The sequence below is a fragment of the Patiria miniata genome, unplaced genomic scaffold (genome assembly GCF_015706575.1).
Source record: "Patiria miniata isolate m_02_andy unplaced genomic scaffold, ASM1570657v1 HiC_scaffold_20, whole genome shotgun sequence".
Lineage (NCBI taxonomy): Eukaryota > Metazoa > Echinodermata > Asteroidea > Valvatida > Asterinidae > Patiria > Patiria miniata.
In genome coordinates this window covers 40,649,151-40,665,250 of record NW_024037059.1, presented here as the reverse complement: position 1 = coordinate 40,665,250, position 16,100 = coordinate 40,649,151, and the positions used below count along the sequence as shown (strand labels likewise).

The 16,100-nt window shown below is 39.2% G+C and overlaps 2 protein-coding genes across 2 annotated transcripts; both read left to right on the top strand.

Moving 5' to 3' along the window:
* The first annotated feature begins 576 nt into the window (after positions 1-576).
* Positions 577-8,983, top strand: LOC119729201 (F-box only protein 32-like). The gene is made up of 9 exons (XM_038201767.1): positions 577-837; positions 3,946-4,130; positions 4,386-4,429; positions 5,154-5,249; positions 5,912-6,005; positions 6,508-6,677; positions 6,928-7,113; positions 7,471-7,611; positions 8,101-8,983. The coding sequence occupies exons 1-9, from the start codon at positions 707-709 to the stop codon at positions 8,239-8,241; spliced, it is 1,188 nt and encodes a 395-aa protein (XP_038057695.1). The 5' UTR covers positions 577-706; the 3' UTR covers positions 8,242-8,983.
* Positions 8,984-10,472: 1,489 nt separating this feature from the next.
* Positions 10,473-15,558, top strand: LOC119729200 (40S ribosomal protein S12-like). The gene is made up of 6 exons (XM_038201766.1): positions 10,473-10,605; positions 10,725-10,761; positions 12,782-12,928; positions 13,751-13,853; positions 14,262-14,363; positions 15,322-15,558. The coding sequence occupies exons 2-6, from the start codon at positions 10,745-10,747 to the stop codon at positions 15,379-15,381; spliced, it is 429 nt and encodes a 142-aa protein (XP_038057694.1). The 5' UTR covers positions 10,473-10,605; positions 10,725-10,744; the 3' UTR covers positions 15,382-15,558.
* The last annotated feature ends 542 nt before the right edge of the window (positions 15,559-16,100 follow it).

The following is a 16,100-nucleotide window of genomic DNA, read 5'->3' as shown; positions in this document are numbered from 1 at the left end:
AATCACGCGCCAGCCTTAAACAATGACGTTAATTATGAAAGATTGATAAATTATTAATGATTTGGTTGCTATAATTGCGTAACACCTTTGTACAATTGCCCTCTTTTGATTACATGCAGCTCAGTGACAGGCAGAAAAAAAACCCAAAATGTATTTTTCAATTCCTTCCTCCATGGTTCAACCAGTGGTCATAAAATCCTTAAGAATATGCCCGATTTATGATTTTTGGAAATATTTATCATGCATGAATGCAGCTCATATCATGCGTACTCAAGAATTTTATTTCCCTAGTATATATACATTTATTCATTTATTTATTTTTGCCTGTCAAAAAGATACACAGAGGGCGTTGCAGATCCGTATTTAGCCTGTGCTCTAAACCTGATCGGGAGAAACATCCAGACTAGTGTTGCCAAATATGGAATTTTGTTTCATCAAAACCCCGTGTACTAGTACTAGTACAGTGACGAACGTCTATTTTTTAATTTTGTGTACCTTGCTATAGACACCCCTATCACAAAAATGAGTCGTTCCCGCGGTCCGGCACGTGATCACAACAAAACCCATCTGCGCCAGAGAGTTTGGCACATATACATGCACACACAAAACCGCGCACGTAACTCCGTGGTTCAACTGAAAGTCTGAATTATCTCTGATTGTTGCATCGTTTTGCCGGATAAATCTCGAAAACTGGGAGCCAGAAATCATGCCTTATTATGGTGGTTACGACGGCGAGTCGCCAGGAAACGAATGGGTGAAAACTGCTTCGGGTTGGAAGAAACTGATCGCCTTGCGGGAAAATTTGCACAGACACATCAAGCGGATCGCCCGCGAAAGGTTAGTGCCTGGACAAAAATTAAAGGGGCAAGGTAGCTTCACCACGGTCATAATAATAAGCTTACTTCACAAATTGAGCCTTGTTCTTCCACCACTTTGCTTCTTTATCTAATGATCGTTATTAATAAAGGGGAGCAAATTTGGAACTTGCATCTGTATGTATTGCGAAAATTAATTTATTGGTTTTTTTTTAATTTAAGTTTTAGGAATATATTATTATTAAAAAATTAGGGGTCCTAAATTTGTTTCTAATTATGATTTATTGTTAGTGTTTACCTTATATATTTTTTTGGTAAATATCAAATTAGTTTTCTAAGCAGAAGTCAATTCCTAGACGTTATTAATTTCTCTTGCATTTTCTTAATTTCTGTTTAATTTCTCTGTTGAAAAAAAATCAAGAGGGAGACGCAGTTTTAAATCAACAAATTCATTTTACTTAGAAAAATGCCAGAACTCGGGCACCAAATTTCACAATGACAAGATCATGTCAGTGTCATATGATATGTGAAATGTTTTTATACAATTTAGAAATAACATCAGGCAGTGTAATAATTGTGACTTTTGAGTTTCCGTCCATCGATTGCACAACACTTTGTTTTCTTATAATAATATTTCTATTTTAGTATGACTAGTTTCTTTTTCAGTGCTGTGAAACTCCGCAGCATGCTTTGCACCTGTTCTTGGCATATGGTTGGTTTATATTTCTGGTTTATAAATTGGCAAAGCAGAATATGAAACTGAAACAGAAATAAACACAAACTTTCAGGGATGCCAACTTTGAGTAAGAGCTGAGAGTGAGAATTTGGTGATGGAGCCTTAATGGCGTTGGGCTTGGGGCCCGCTTCAGGGCCCCCCCCCCCCCACAATTTTTTGGATTCTAGGCGCTCTGTGCTGTGATCTGAGGCAATTTCTGACCACTTTAATCAATTTTTTTTAGCAAAAGATGATCATTTAAACATCATTTTTGAGGTATTTTTTAGCGTGAGAATTCCTGCGAGAGCATGAGAATAACCTGAAATGCGTGAGTCTCACGCTCAATGCATGAGAGTTGGCAGACGCTCAATAAACTTCTAGAGGAAGTTTAAAAGGTTTCTATCTGGGAAAAAATATTTCAAATATCATTTCAGTAATTTTTAACAAATAATCAGATGATAAAAAGTGGAATCTAGTATCTGATTCGTTTTCAAGTCGTTCTGAATTGAAGTTTGGAATCCACTTTGCCTACAGGTCAAAAAAAATCATATCAGAAATGTTTCAAAATGTACATTTTGAGGAGCTTTGGCAGTGCTCCATTTTGTTGAAATCAAGATAAAACATCCACTAAAAACATCCCCTTGAAGTTGTCTTAACCATGACATCACTCCCTAAAATAAAGATCCAGGTCCCACTTATTTGTAGCTCCGCCCTTTTTGACTCTCCATGACCATATTTGGTAATGCCCCATTGCCCCATTGACTACTACCCTCAAGGATAGGACACCTGTTGTGTTGATTCATTGGACTTGTGTACACATTGAGCTGTGGAGCGGAGGCCCATATCACTGTGTACTAGGCCTATAGCTCTGTGGTCACGCAGCAGTCATCAAACTTTTTACTACATCACTTTTCAAGACCCATACAAACATTTCCAAAGTAGTCACATTAATGATAATACCATGGGGGAATAAGGACAATCTGGAGACATATTACAGCATGGAGGAATGGTATTTAATTCCTTCCTCCATGATTACACAGAGATTGTGTCTTTTTGTGCATCAATGTGTGTGCAGGGTTTTAGGCCAGGAGAATTTTTTGGATGCCAAGTACATTTGTTATTTTGGACACCCAATTTTGTCATGAAAATGTAACACATGGAACTTGAGCAACTTGAAAGATTATGTTTGTCAAGCTCAATTCACTAAGGCAAAGTTTGACACTCATTTTTCAAATGCAGGTCATTAAAGCCATGTGTGTTTTAATTGCCACACACTGAACTCTGAAAATATCAATTACTTATTTAACAAGCTATAAAAAAGCTCCATGCTTAAACTAAGATGAGAGGTTGCTTCCCAAATATGGACAAAAAAAGTGGTTGACCAAATATGGAGTGAGTTTTTGCCACAGCTGTATCATGCAAATAATTTATAAGTCCCAACTGAGTCATATTGCTATTAACATATGTATGTGTCCTTGTATTCATACACAATAGTTCTTCACTGATGTCAGTATTAAAGTCCAACAGGCTACACACAGAACATGTACACGCAGTACACAACTGAACAAACAAAACATATGCAAATGCATCATGGCCAGACAACTCATGCAAATTGAGTGTAGCTAGGCTGACCATGTATGGCGATGAGATGGTGGTCAGGGTATTAGGCAGGTGTTTTTGTGATTTCTCTCTGCTATCCATAGGTGGTGGCCTTGTCAACAGAAAATGGGTTTTTAAGAACTATCAAATTTATAGGAATGACTACATTTACCTTATGAAACTCTGATAAAGGATCAGCTGTATAGGGCCTATTATAGAATTATTTGCCCATTTTTTCAGAGTTAATGCTTATTATTACAGCTAGGGTTTAATTGATCAGTTGTTCACTATTTTGAGACTGAGTAAAAGAAAGTCTTTATTGTGTGTGTGTAAAATGAAATTTAAACTGGAAGATGAAGTTTTCGTACACGTACTGAAAAAAGCAATTCCTTTTTGAGGTGTGAACAATTTCGTATTTGGAAACTCTCTATCAAGTTTAAAACTGCACATTGATATCAATATAATAATTTGATATATGGACAAAAAGTCTCTATTTGTAACTTAACTATTTGTATATTTAAACCTATCATGTTTTTTAAAAGATTTTCAAACGAACCTCAAAGGGAAACTTAATAGGTGAAATATAACTTTTATCCCAGCTAGTAAGAGAACTTTTAAAACATCTATTAATTTAAACATCCCTTTTTTCTTCTGCCTATGTATGAGTTTTTGGCTCTTAAGTCAACTACCAGCCTGTCACTTAAGACCTTTTGCCAACAAATTTACAGATGACCTTTTCAGTCCATAGGTATAAACAGATGCCAAGACAATCTTCATTTTCTCAATAAATCTCGTCTTCTGATCCGAACCTTCCAGATTCCAGAATTCCTGCAAGGAGTGGCCGTCGGGCGAGGGGACAAGCTCAGGGACCGGTTCCCATCATCAGGAACCAGCTAGGGATGATGTCACAATCTTGGCACTGAGCCAAGACTGTGATGCAGTCGTTAAACAAGCGGAGGAGGAGATCAGCCAAGAGCTGAGGCAGAAATATGAAGAGTTTGGTGAGCGAAGGGCAGATAGATTCATCATCGCTTCTCAATCTTTAATAGTTCACTTGTAAAGGAAAAAGTATTGTATTATAATTATGTGAATGAATACATGTGTGTACATAAAAAAAGGTAAAAAAAACCCCATGCAGTCCTGTTTTCGCTAATTAGCATACAATTCATCAGCTTTTAGGTTACAGACTACATGTAGTATCTTTATTTCATCAATAAATTAAATCTCATGTTTCCGTCTTGATTTTTTTAAAACAGATAAGCCACAAGCATCCTTTGCGATGATTTCCCGATCCGTTGGGGTAAGACAATGAACTTCAAAATTAAAATATGCATAATATAATTTTTTTTTTTTTTTTTTTTTTTTTAAAGTTTATGGGAAAGTAACAATTCAATAACATTAATGTCCTGGTCAAAATGTGAAACTTTTTTCAAAGCTTCACCCTGTAAAGATTTGATAAATAGAGGATGTTAAAAAAAGTGCAGATAAACGAAGCACCTTGTCTGAAAGCATAGAATCACACGATATTTTGGCTAGTAAGTTGTTGCTTATCAAAATTTTCACAATTTATAAGCAGCATAATTAGTGGAGCTCCGTGGCATCGTGGTCTGGAGCATTGATTTCGTAGTCAGCGGGTAATTCTGTAGGTTGTGGGTTCGAGTCCAGCCTGGGGTTATGGTGCGTGTGCCCTTGGGCAAGGCACTTTGTCACTCATTGCTTCTCTCCACCCAGGGGTAAATGGGTACCTGTGAGGGCAGAGATGGTTACTGTTGTAGATTTAGTGTTTTGCGCCGAAATTAATGGCAGCATCGAGCATACTCCCAAGGGAGCTGACACTGTCTTTGGAATGTTTCATTGGCCTAAAAAAAAAATACGCAGGGCAGCAATGATGTAGCGCCTTGAGCACCAATAATGGTGGATATGTGCGCTTTATAAATACACAAGTGCTGCATGAATAGTCTGTAAAAAAAAAAAGAGGCCACACTCTTGACTTTATCTGCCCATTCCTCATTTCTTTTCACCAGGGCAGAGGCAACTACTTCACCCTCGGTGAGATCATCAGCAAGTTGGACTTTGCCAGCGGCGTGGAAGATCGGAGACGATTCAATTACGTCTGCAGGGTGAGTAAACAGGAAAAATAATTCCCACTGCGTCACTTTCATTTTCAGTTGGTTACGTCAGACGTATTGTGATACGGAAATAACAGTGCTGAACACGGAGCAAACTTTGGTGTGCGTTTGAGGATGTTTACATGATGTCATCCATGTCTTAAGATTACATTTGGCATATAAAATTGTGTTTGTCATGTGAAATGATGTCATCAGTTTTACATATCATAAAAAAAAAATTTGAATGACGTCAACATGTTGAATGACCAGAAACCAAACATGAAAATATTTGACGTAATTCATCTTGGGATGTTCCACATTTGACAGGGGGTTTACGCCGTTTCACTTCTTTATATTTGTTGTTATAAGAATATAACTCTTGCTTAAGGTGTACCAACATACAGAGAAATTCTGTTAGAGAGTGGAGATTGCATACATTGTCTGAGTTTGAAGCTTTTTCCATTAATTCTACTATAAGCTCAATTACATTGAAAATTACAAGCTAACATGTTATAGACTCTTTGCATATGGCGGCCATCTTTGAGACATTTTAATTTTAAATCATGTGGAGTCAAAGCACATACCTCAAACATGATGACCACAATGCAAAAGATATAGCAGAGCTTCAGAAACCAAGATAATATTTTGAAACTATCGTTCTTTTCCATATGTAGATTCTGGAACTGATCGTTACCACAAGATTCACCTCCCTGAGCGGTCTCGCTCAGAAGAACCTCTTCTATGTCATTGAGGAGACACTGCATGTCGGTATGTGTTATGCTGTCTCCAAAAAGTCTTTGCAATAATGGATTTTATTTCAGATGTTTGAAGTCTAGAATACCACAACGGGATTTGAAGACAGCTAGCTACATGTATAGTGCATGTCTGTCAACTTTAAAAAAAAAAAATGATTACTAATACGACTTTTTTTATCTTAACGCAATTATTAATTAACTTCCCGAGGACTCCAATTCAGAAATGAATTTTACTCTTTAAAGTCTTGTTTAAGAAATCACCTTCTTGTTCTTGACAGCAAAAAGATATGAACTTTTTACTGAGTTAGACTTACTTTTTGTTTTTAATTTGGAACATAATAATGCTCATACTGAAACAAGTTTTAACTTTTTTTTCAGAGAAGTATTCAGTAATTTAAATTATATTTTTTAAGTTTTAGGATTTACTTTTTCTCATTGATTTGGGTATAAAATTCTGGTAAAATTCCAGAAATGAATTTCATTTTTATTTTTGTTAATTTCTTTTTATCTTGCAGTCATGAAGAACCAGCACAACACTGGCCAGCTGAGACGCATCCTTTGCGGGGCCATCGTTGCCATGAACAAAAGTCGCTCCAGTCATATCGGTTGCCCGGCAACCTGGAATAACCGAATGGGCTTGCTGCAATGCTGGCTGGAAAAACTCAACAGCATCAAAATCACGGAAGTAAGAATAACGCTCCTCTTTTTGTTGAAATTACAGTTAGTCGTTTTTTCCTTGCAAAAAAATGGGACACTATCTCTTCTTTGAGTGATTCCTGTTTGCTTTTCCCCAGGTTTGCAGAATTGCTAATTTTGCTATCATCGTGACTTTGGGGGTGATCGACCTGCAGTACCTCATGAGAGATAGTACTTCCATGTTTCATTGAACCTGGTTGTATAGTTTATGTTCATCTGAATTTGTCTTATTTCAACAGAGAGAAGAGGATGGAGAGATGATGTTGTTGGATCTCCCGGATGAGGTACTTGGTCGCATCTTGCATCATCTCAACGATGCCAGGGACATCATTAACGTCGACAAGAGCTGTTATCATCTGCACCTGCTGGCTACTCATAACCTGCTCTGGAGAAACCTCTGCCTGTCTCACTTCACAGAGTATCAGGTACGATAACCTGGGGGCGGAGTTTCAAGTTGCTTTTTTGGGGAGGGGTTAAACATTAATTGCTGGTCCCAGAAGGCCAGTCTCATCTTTGTATCTGTGTCACTAACGGACTGATTAACTAGCTGACTGTCAGTCATGAGCCGGGCAGTGCTATTGTATAGGTTAACCCTGTGACGCCATAACGAATGGGCTAAATTTGTGTAGTCTTGTCATTGATAGTTTGTAGATGTGTATCTAAAGCAAACATCACTATAGAAGTCATGTCGCAAAATCTGTATCGAGTAAAGTGAATGTTTATGTTTATCTTTTTAAAATCTGTCGGGTAATTCAGCTCACTTTCCTTACACTTGTCGCTAGATCACCAAACTGTGCCCTGTGGATGACTATGAGACAGACTGGAAAGGAGTCTACAGGAAACTGTACAAGAGGCATCCTGCCAAGGAGGTGTACGCTGACGTGCTGCAGATATGCGGATTCTGTAACTGTCTCTTCTGGATGGTAAGTTATGAACTCTCAGCATGACTTAATTAAAAATCAGCCATATAAATGATGCCCTAAATTGTGGCTAATCGGTCCAGTTGGACTAGGTTAGCCTAGTCGTGCTAATTAACAGCATAGTTCATGCGTTATTGTTGTTGAGAGCTGTGAAACTATTGATGGTCCAGTGGCTACAGTGTTTGACTCCTGTGCCATATGGGGCATTGGTTCAAACCCTGACGGGGAACATGGTGCCTGTGTTCTTGGGCAAGACACTTTACTACAATTGCCTCTCTCCACCCAGGAGTATAAATAGGTACCTGCGAATTAGGTAGGGACAAGATTACGCTGATCTTTAGCTGCAACAGGAAACAATTGTCTCATGGCCTGATGAACAGGGGTAATAATTGTGAAGTGTTTTGAGACCTTTGGTGTTAGCCTAAATAAGCCCAATTTAATTGTTTTTTCCTTCTTTAAGCATGTTTTGGTTTTTTTGTCTTCTTTGATTAGAATGGTGGACACCCATGCACTAAGGAGCTTCTGCCCCCGGACGACACCAGCCTACAGGACAGACCGGAGCTGACTGTCAACATCAACCTCAGCCCACAGCAGTTCCTAGACCTCTTCCCATCTCCTCACTTGATTAAATAAGGAACTGAAGAGGGAGCAAAGATTACTTACATTTGTGTTCTTGCACTATCCAAGTTATCTTTCATATTTAATTTCATAGCTTATTTGTAAAGGTTCAGTATATAATATGGTACCTCAGATGAATTAACTTATTCAATCATGCTGAATGCATCACAAGTAAAGACTAGTTGATTGGGTCTTTATCAGTTCCTGTTTATTAGAGATTCTTAACATCCATCAAAATTTGGGGTAATTCTCTATAATTAGATGTTCATTTAACAGTGTAATTTTTTTTGTAAACCTCCGTGTCTCTCTTTGTTATGTACAAAAAGTGCTTTGTTTATTCGAAAAGAGTATTTATTTTTCAAAAGAAATTTTGTTTATTGACTTGCAATGAACAGTTTAAAGACGTTTCTGATTAGGATGCAGCAGGCTTAAATTAAAAATATTGTTCTTGTAGGGGCATGTTAGTAGCATTTATGAACGGAGTATTTCACTCATAAAAAAATTATGAAATCTTGTGTGTTTTCAAACACATTTTATTTGGATTGTTTCAATTAACTTGTGAATTCAGAAGTAGAAAGCAATTTTCGTGCTGGTGTTTTGTAGATAACTAAATGTGTGTGATATTTTAAATGTACATAGCTTAAACTCAAGGATGCATGAGTTCAACATATTTTTATGCGACTTCAGAGGAGACTATCAAAAGGAAAATGTATCTGTATGAATTGAGACGATATTGTAAACATTTATGATGTGAATTCATGATGAGCTTGTACAGAGTTTGGTAACTTAAAGGTGTTGTGCATTGTAAAAAGAAATATGTGTATAGGCCTATGTATTGATTGGCAAAAGTATTGAGTGGTACACGTGTTCCAAGGTGTGCCTTTAATTCAAAGACAAATTGAATTTGTTTAGTACGGTGACAATGGACCGATCCAGTAAGCACCGCCCCATGGTGTTCTGACCAATCACAGCCGGTGTAGCGTGAATATCCGACTCCATGAAATGTGGACTCATTGGTAGTAGTGCGCACGCGTGAGTACGATACTACGCTATTTTTAGGATCGTTTGGGGAGAGTGACCTGTCACGTGCGAGGGATGAACCAATAAAAGGGAAAAAGGGGTCCGATTTTCATAGGAGTCGGATTTTCATGTGACGCCGTGATTTATGTCCGACATGCGTGCACAAAAGTCCGACATGCGTGCACGCGCGCGCGTATGATGCGCGCGGCAGGAAAATGTGGCATTGGAGAGGAGCACGTGTTAATTTGCCCACGTGCGCAATGGGCGGGGCTTACTGGATAAAATTTAACACCCGATATTAAGACTAGCGTTCCAGACTCGCGCTGAACCAAAATGTAACGGAGAGTTTATAATTATGTACAAAATAAGGATGTATGACAAATAGCGACTGTGTAGAAAGGTCGACAGTTGCAGTGATCGTGCGGAAATATTCCACATCACATCTTTCTTTCAGTCCTTGTGGTTATGGAAACAAATAATATATTAACTTTGCCTGTCTGAGACCAAAGAGTGACTTTCAAATTGTTTTCAACGGGTTCAGCGTCCGAGTCTGAAACGGGTAAGTAATAAGTCTTGTTGGGTTATAATTAGTGTTTCTGATCGATTGTGTGCATTTATAAGCCAAGTGTGCGGTAGGAAGTCAACTTGGTTTTTTCCCAGTGTTTATTTATTGAATCATGAAGTCGGTGATTTTATTTAGAAGGTATATTGAGGACACGCAAAAATTACTTGTTCAGTATTTATACATAAATAACAAAATTAAGCCCCCCAAAAAATATAAATTGTGAAAAGGAATGTTTCAGAGCAACAGCAGATTAACATGAGTTGTCATTCATGCACGATATGCACGTCAATCGTATTGAAATTCAACATGTTTTGTTTCCGTTTCACTTTAGAAATTAAGCCTACGTCATTTTAATGTTATGAAGTTGACAATAAAAACGTTCACATGTTTTTGTACAATGAAATTATTGTTTGTGGCTTTTCGTCCCACGTGGGGGGGGGGGGGGGGGGGTAGCCTAGGAATTGTGCCTGGATCGTGTGGGCTGGATTGGGAAAGTGAATTAGCAACGCGATAACGGGCATCCAAGCCAACTATCAACAGTGTTCCCATGACTTGTTTTGCCTTTTGAATTTAGCGAGACATTTGATGGAAATCGGGCATCACGTATGCTGCGGGCGAGTATTACTATACTACTCACTGAAACTTCACGAAAAAAAACCCCACTGAAATCAAGGCGACGAAGACTGGTCACCGCATGATATGCAGAGCCCCCTCATACGGCGAGTCTATGCCATGTTAAATTTGTGTACATAGCGCCCTCTTTCAACTTTGTGAACAAGATCGGTTGTGCCATTGTAAGTGTGCTCAGAGAAATCGTCCAAAATCGGCCCTTTCCAGGATTCATCCTCGTATAATAATCAACTTCATGATGAAATATATAATAAAGATCATATTTGTATGTTTATTTTTTCAGCGAGGACGTCCGCTGAAACCATGTCTGACGCGGAAGGGTGAGTGGTTTCGTGTGTAATGGTTGTTGAATGTAATCATGTACGCCCTCTATGACAACTGCTTTTGGGCGCCATGTGTTCGATCGTATATGCATAGGGACGAATTGGGGGGATGGGGGGGGGGGCTTGAAAGTCTAGTACTGAGTCAATCATGAGAGTGAGACGTAACAAATACGGAAAAACTGTTCAGGTGTACACATCTCTAAAATTTAGTAAAAAAACATGGAAAAAGTAACAGGACGTTTTTTTTTGGGGGGGGGGGGGGGGGGATCATGCGATATGCCTCACGGTGGTCCCAAAATAATAAATGTGAGGGTTTTTTTGGGGGGGGGGGGGGGGGGTTCGTTGTTGGTTTTTAAATTTTTGGTAATTGTTGGTTTTTAATTTAACGATTGGGTACTACAAGTAACTATAGAATACAGGGCCACTTTATATATCTGCGCATCCATGGCTGCGTGGAGGCGCAGCCGACCAACCTCCGAGAATTGCGCCCACTACCGGTATCAAAGGCATTCCCAGATCCGAAGATCTGCACCTCCACAGATCCAGTGCCCGATGACGATCATGATGGATGTTTTAAACCATTTTCGGTTGTCGGAGATAATTGATTTGGCAGCACACGTAACATGCATGTGTCCTGTGATGACAAACTCAAGCACCCTCTTCTGACCGCAGTGGTTGAGGAAGATCTAAACAAGAACCCAAATGTTTGTCTGAGGACCACACTTACTTGTATTTTCCACTTCAGTATACGAGAATTTAGCCACAAAAGTAACTTAGTAGTCCTTGCTTAACTTGTTTTTCACTTTGTTTTGTCACAAGATTATGGTCATTGCTGGTTTTTAATTTTTGGTCATTGTTGGTTTTTACCGATTGGGTACAACTTATAGAATACAGGGCCACTCCATTATATATCCTTGCATCCGTATGGCTGCATGGAGGTGAAGTCGACAAACCTCAGAGAATTGCGCCCTCTACCGGTATCGAAGGCATTCCCAGATCCATTCCAAAGATCCGTGCCTCCACAAATCCAGTGCCCGATCACAAGCAAGCCCACCCTCCCTTTAGAATACCGTCGGATCAGCTGATTTCCTAGTTTTTTTTAACTTCACACTTGACTTACATATTGACTTATGCCATTAAAAATTGAAAACACTGTACAGAGTCTTGTAAGAATCAAAGTTTCTTCCTTTTTTTGTCACTTCCAAGTTGCATGCCTGATTAATCCTAGACCAGCCATTTGCCTGAATGTTTGCTTAACATGGTGGTCACAAGAAGCAGTATTTTTGCTAGTGGACACACGCAACGTTTAAAGTATGTCAATGGCCAGTCTGTCTTTTTTTTTTAAAGATTTTGACAGCATTGCCGCAGCATCATGACCATGGCAACTTTAACCCTAACCCCCTAGGCCCTTGTTGCTTACAACCATCCTCAATCCTCCAAAATCCTCCAAAATTTTGCAACTCCGCCTAAATTTTTCAAAATTGTCAGACAGTCCTGCCTCAAAATGCATTCATCCTCAATCCTCCAAAATCCTCCTCATCCCAAAACTTTGCACTCGTGTTTAAATGAAGGATAACCAACGCCAAATCCTTCAAAATCATCAGATAGTCCTGCCTCAAAATGCATTCATCCTCAATCTTCCAAAATCCTCTTGTGCTTCATTCACCATTCATCCTCAATCCTCCAAAATCCTCATGTGCTTCAATCACCATTCATCCTCAATCCTCCAAAATCCTCATGTGCTTCAATCACCATTCATCCTCAATCCTCCAGAATCCTCATTTGATTCAATCACCATTCATCCTCAATCCTCTAGAATCCTCCAAAACCGCCAGGAGGATTTTGGAGGAGTGAGGTTGGTTAGGGTTAATGGCCAATCTTGTTTTTTTTTTTTTAAGATTTTGACAGCATTGCCGCAGCATCATGACCATGGCAACTTTTAAAAAAGATTGGGGTTTTGTCAGACCGGCTTAAATTAAACAATCTGAAATGCATTCTTTCTTTTGTGGACCTCTAGAGATGGACCAACCCCAGCCCCGGCTGCTGCTGCCGTCGGTGGCGGACCCATGGACGTGATCACTGCCTTACAAGAAGTCTTGAAGACGTCCCTCATCCATGACGGCCTGGCAAGAGGTCTCCATGAAGCCGCCAAGGCTCTGGACAAGTAAGAAACTCCACCTTAAGGCATCAACCACCTTATGCTGAAACACCATCTCAGCATTCAGAAGAATTCAACTTTCTGCATTCTTCAAAATCGAGAAGAATTGAATCACTTTTAAAGAGTTTGATATTGTTAAACATGAGGTTTTTGAATATTACAAACTTCTCTCAAGCCACTGGTACCATTTTTTTGCTTCAAACTTTATGTCTGTTTTATTGTTTCTTGATACCCGGAATTATATTCCTGGGAATTCTCAGAAATTATAAACATCTTGGCCTCCTATGATGACAAACCCAAGCTCCTTCTACTGACCGGAGTGGCTGAAGAAAATTTTATAACAAGAACCCAAATGTTTGTCTGAGGTTGCAACCATTAGAGTCAGAAAGCCAGATCCTCCATATATTTACCATTTATGAATTTAAATTTAACAAGATTTGTGCAAGCTTTTGACTGACAGAATCAACCAATGTGGTGTACCTGAATAATGAAAGGTTTGCGGAAACACCATGTGCGAATAATTTCTCAACTAAGAGAATGGTTCTGAAAAGAACCAGAGGTATAAACTCGACGTTCTGGTCAGTATGCTCTGACCGTCTTCAGGAGAGTGGTTTATATGAAAACGGTCAGAGCATACTGACCGGAACATAGAGTTTATACCTCTGGTTCTTTTCAGAACCATTCTCTTAGTTGAGAAATTATTCGCTCATGGTGTTTCCGCAAACCTTTCATTATTTAGTATCTCCACCATGCAAAGCCTCAAATCTTACTTGTGGTGTACCTGGTTTGGTTTTATCTGGTGGCTTTTTCTTCATTCTTGTTTTGCAGACGTCAAGCCCATCTGTGTGTCTTAGCAAACAACTGTGACGAGGCCATGTACAAGAAGCTTGTTGAGGCTCTCTGCGCTGAACACTCCATCAACCTGTACAAGGTAAATTTGCGACTGGGCAAATTTAGTAAAGCTTGGGGCAGTATTGAGCCGATGTGTCCCATCACGCTTGTTTATTTCTCGCTACCGTTGTCCTACGAATGTATTTCATTCCTAGTTGGGAGGCCGGTACCCATATAAATTCCTGGATGGAGAGAGGCTAAACATGGTAAAATATCTTGCCTGTGGACACAGCACAAGGCTAGCAGCTGGATTCTAACCCCTAACTCTCCAATCACAAGTCCCTGCCCACTAGACAATGCTTCCACCATACACAAACCTGTAGTTATTTCCTTTAAGAATAATCGCACTTTAATTGCTTTTGGGTAGTTTCTTGAAGTGGTTATCAATACATTAACCCAGCGGATAACAACATTATAAAAAGAGATCTTGATGACTTTTTGCTTTCAGGTTGACGACAACAAGAAGCTGGGCGAGTGGTCCGGACTCTGCAAGATTGACAAGGAAGGCAAAGCCAGAAAGGTGGTCGCATGCAGCTGTGTTGTGGTTAAGGTATGTCCTTAAGGACCGTCTCAATTCACATCCGGGATGAATTCCAGACAAGTTGTGGACATTGTTATTGGATTAAGTTGCAGGATTCTGAGCAACTTCCCCGCAATCTTCCCGCAATGAAGTCATCAGTATTGGCGAGTCAAGCAGTTGCTAATGAACATATCCCTGGAAAACGTACGGGACAAATGCAGAGCTTCTTCCAGACAGAGTGAATGATTCTCCCCACGACTTGTCCGGAACTCGTCCCAGATATGAATTGAAACAGGCCGTAAGTCATGATGTGAATGAAACTCGCTGATTATCAAATTAAAATCTTGTGCCATGGCAGTGTCCACGACGACAGCGTCAAGGACAGCAACCACGACAGCGTCAAGGACAGCAACCACGACAGCGTCCATGAGAAATAAAGTTTGCGTTCCTGAACATTTAAAGAATCTCTGGCACAATTTCGGTTGTCAGAGATAATTGATTCGGCAGAACACGTAACATGCATGTGTCCTGTGATGACAGACTCAAGCACCCTCTTCTGACCGCAGTGGTTGAGGAAGATCTAAACAAGAACCCAAATGTTTGTCTGAGGACCGTGTTGCATATGTGTACAATGTACTTGTAGTTTCCACTCCAGTACACGAGGGTTTAGCCACAAAAGTAACATTTTTGAAAGTTGAATGTAGAATTTTATGGCTTCATGGCTTCTGACTAGCGCCCCTTGAACAAAGATATTGGCGAATTGGGGAACCGCCAACATATGGCTGGATGGCGCAGTTGGTAGAGCACTGAAACAGTAATCCGGAGGTTGCAGGTTCAAGTCCCGCTCCAGTCAATTTCATTGTTCAACTTTTCCTAGCATTGTTATAATTCACCGAGTCACTTCCCACTGTGGTTCCTTTGAAAAACGAAACAAAAGTAACTTTGTAGTTCTTGCTTATTTACTTGTTTTCTCTCTGGTTTGTCGCAGGATTATGGCAAAGAGTCTGCAGCAGTTGATGTCTTGAACGACTACTTCAAGGGACGCTAATAAAAATATTGAACCCCACCGGAAAACCCCTACTACAGAATGATCTACCATCTTGGGAATCATGACGCAGTGTACTAACTGTTCACATTATACCTGAAGAAAATTACAACCGGAAATGTAAACACCAGTGTTCACGTCCATGGGGAAAACAAATAAAATGTAAAAAGCAAAAAAAAATGTTATTTGTACCTGTGTTTTTATTACTTTGTCTTCTTAAAACAGGAACTTAAATAAACAGTACAAAGGAATGGTAAACTAAATACGATACATGTGACAAGCATGTAAACTGTACTTGATAGAAAGAATGCATGTTACAAAAACATGTTGCAAAGAATATTTTTACAACAAAATTTGTTAATGATCATTTAACTAGAATAAATGCCTTGGATTCTAGAAGGCCTTGACAAAATTTCACTGAATCTGTTTAGATATACATATTCAGTCAAACCCTGATAAGAAGAGCACTGTTAATACAACGTCATACTTATAACCAGCACAATTTTAGGTCCAAGTTCTTTGTTTTTCTTTGTTTTCCATTACTGTTAATTCAAGGTACCTGTTATAACAAGGTAATTTGTAAAGTCCCAAGGACCTTGTTATAAAGGTGTTCCACTGTACATGTATTTTGTTGTATGATTAACTTGATTGCAATCAAGACACAGAGTGACAGGAACAGACATCACATATGGTATTTTGAGTCTTGAGGCTGTTTTAAATTG

Bases quoted from the DNA above. Each gene is read 5' to 3' on its own strand.
- LOC119729200 (XM_038201766.1), top strand. The intron at 12,929-13,750 runs GTAAGAAACTCC...CTTGTTTTGCAG, and splicing joins GCCGCCAAGGCTCTGGACAA to ACGTCAAGCCCATCTGTGTG. The intron at 13,854-14,261 runs GTAAATTTGCGA...TTTTGCTTTCAG, and splicing joins ACTCCATCAACCTGTACAAG to GTTGACGACAACAAGAAGCT.
- LOC119729201 (XM_038201767.1), top strand. From the start codon at position 707: ATGCCTTATTATGGTGGTTACGACGGCGAGTCGCCAGGAAACGAATGG. The intron at 838-3,945 runs GTTAGTGCCTGG...CGAACCTTCCAG, and splicing joins AAGCGGATCGCCCGCGAAAG to ATTCCAGAATTCCTGCAAGG. The intron at 7,612-8,100 runs GTAAGTTATGAA...TTCTTTGATTAG, and splicing joins GTAACTGTCTCTTCTGGATG to AATGGTGGACACCCATGCAC.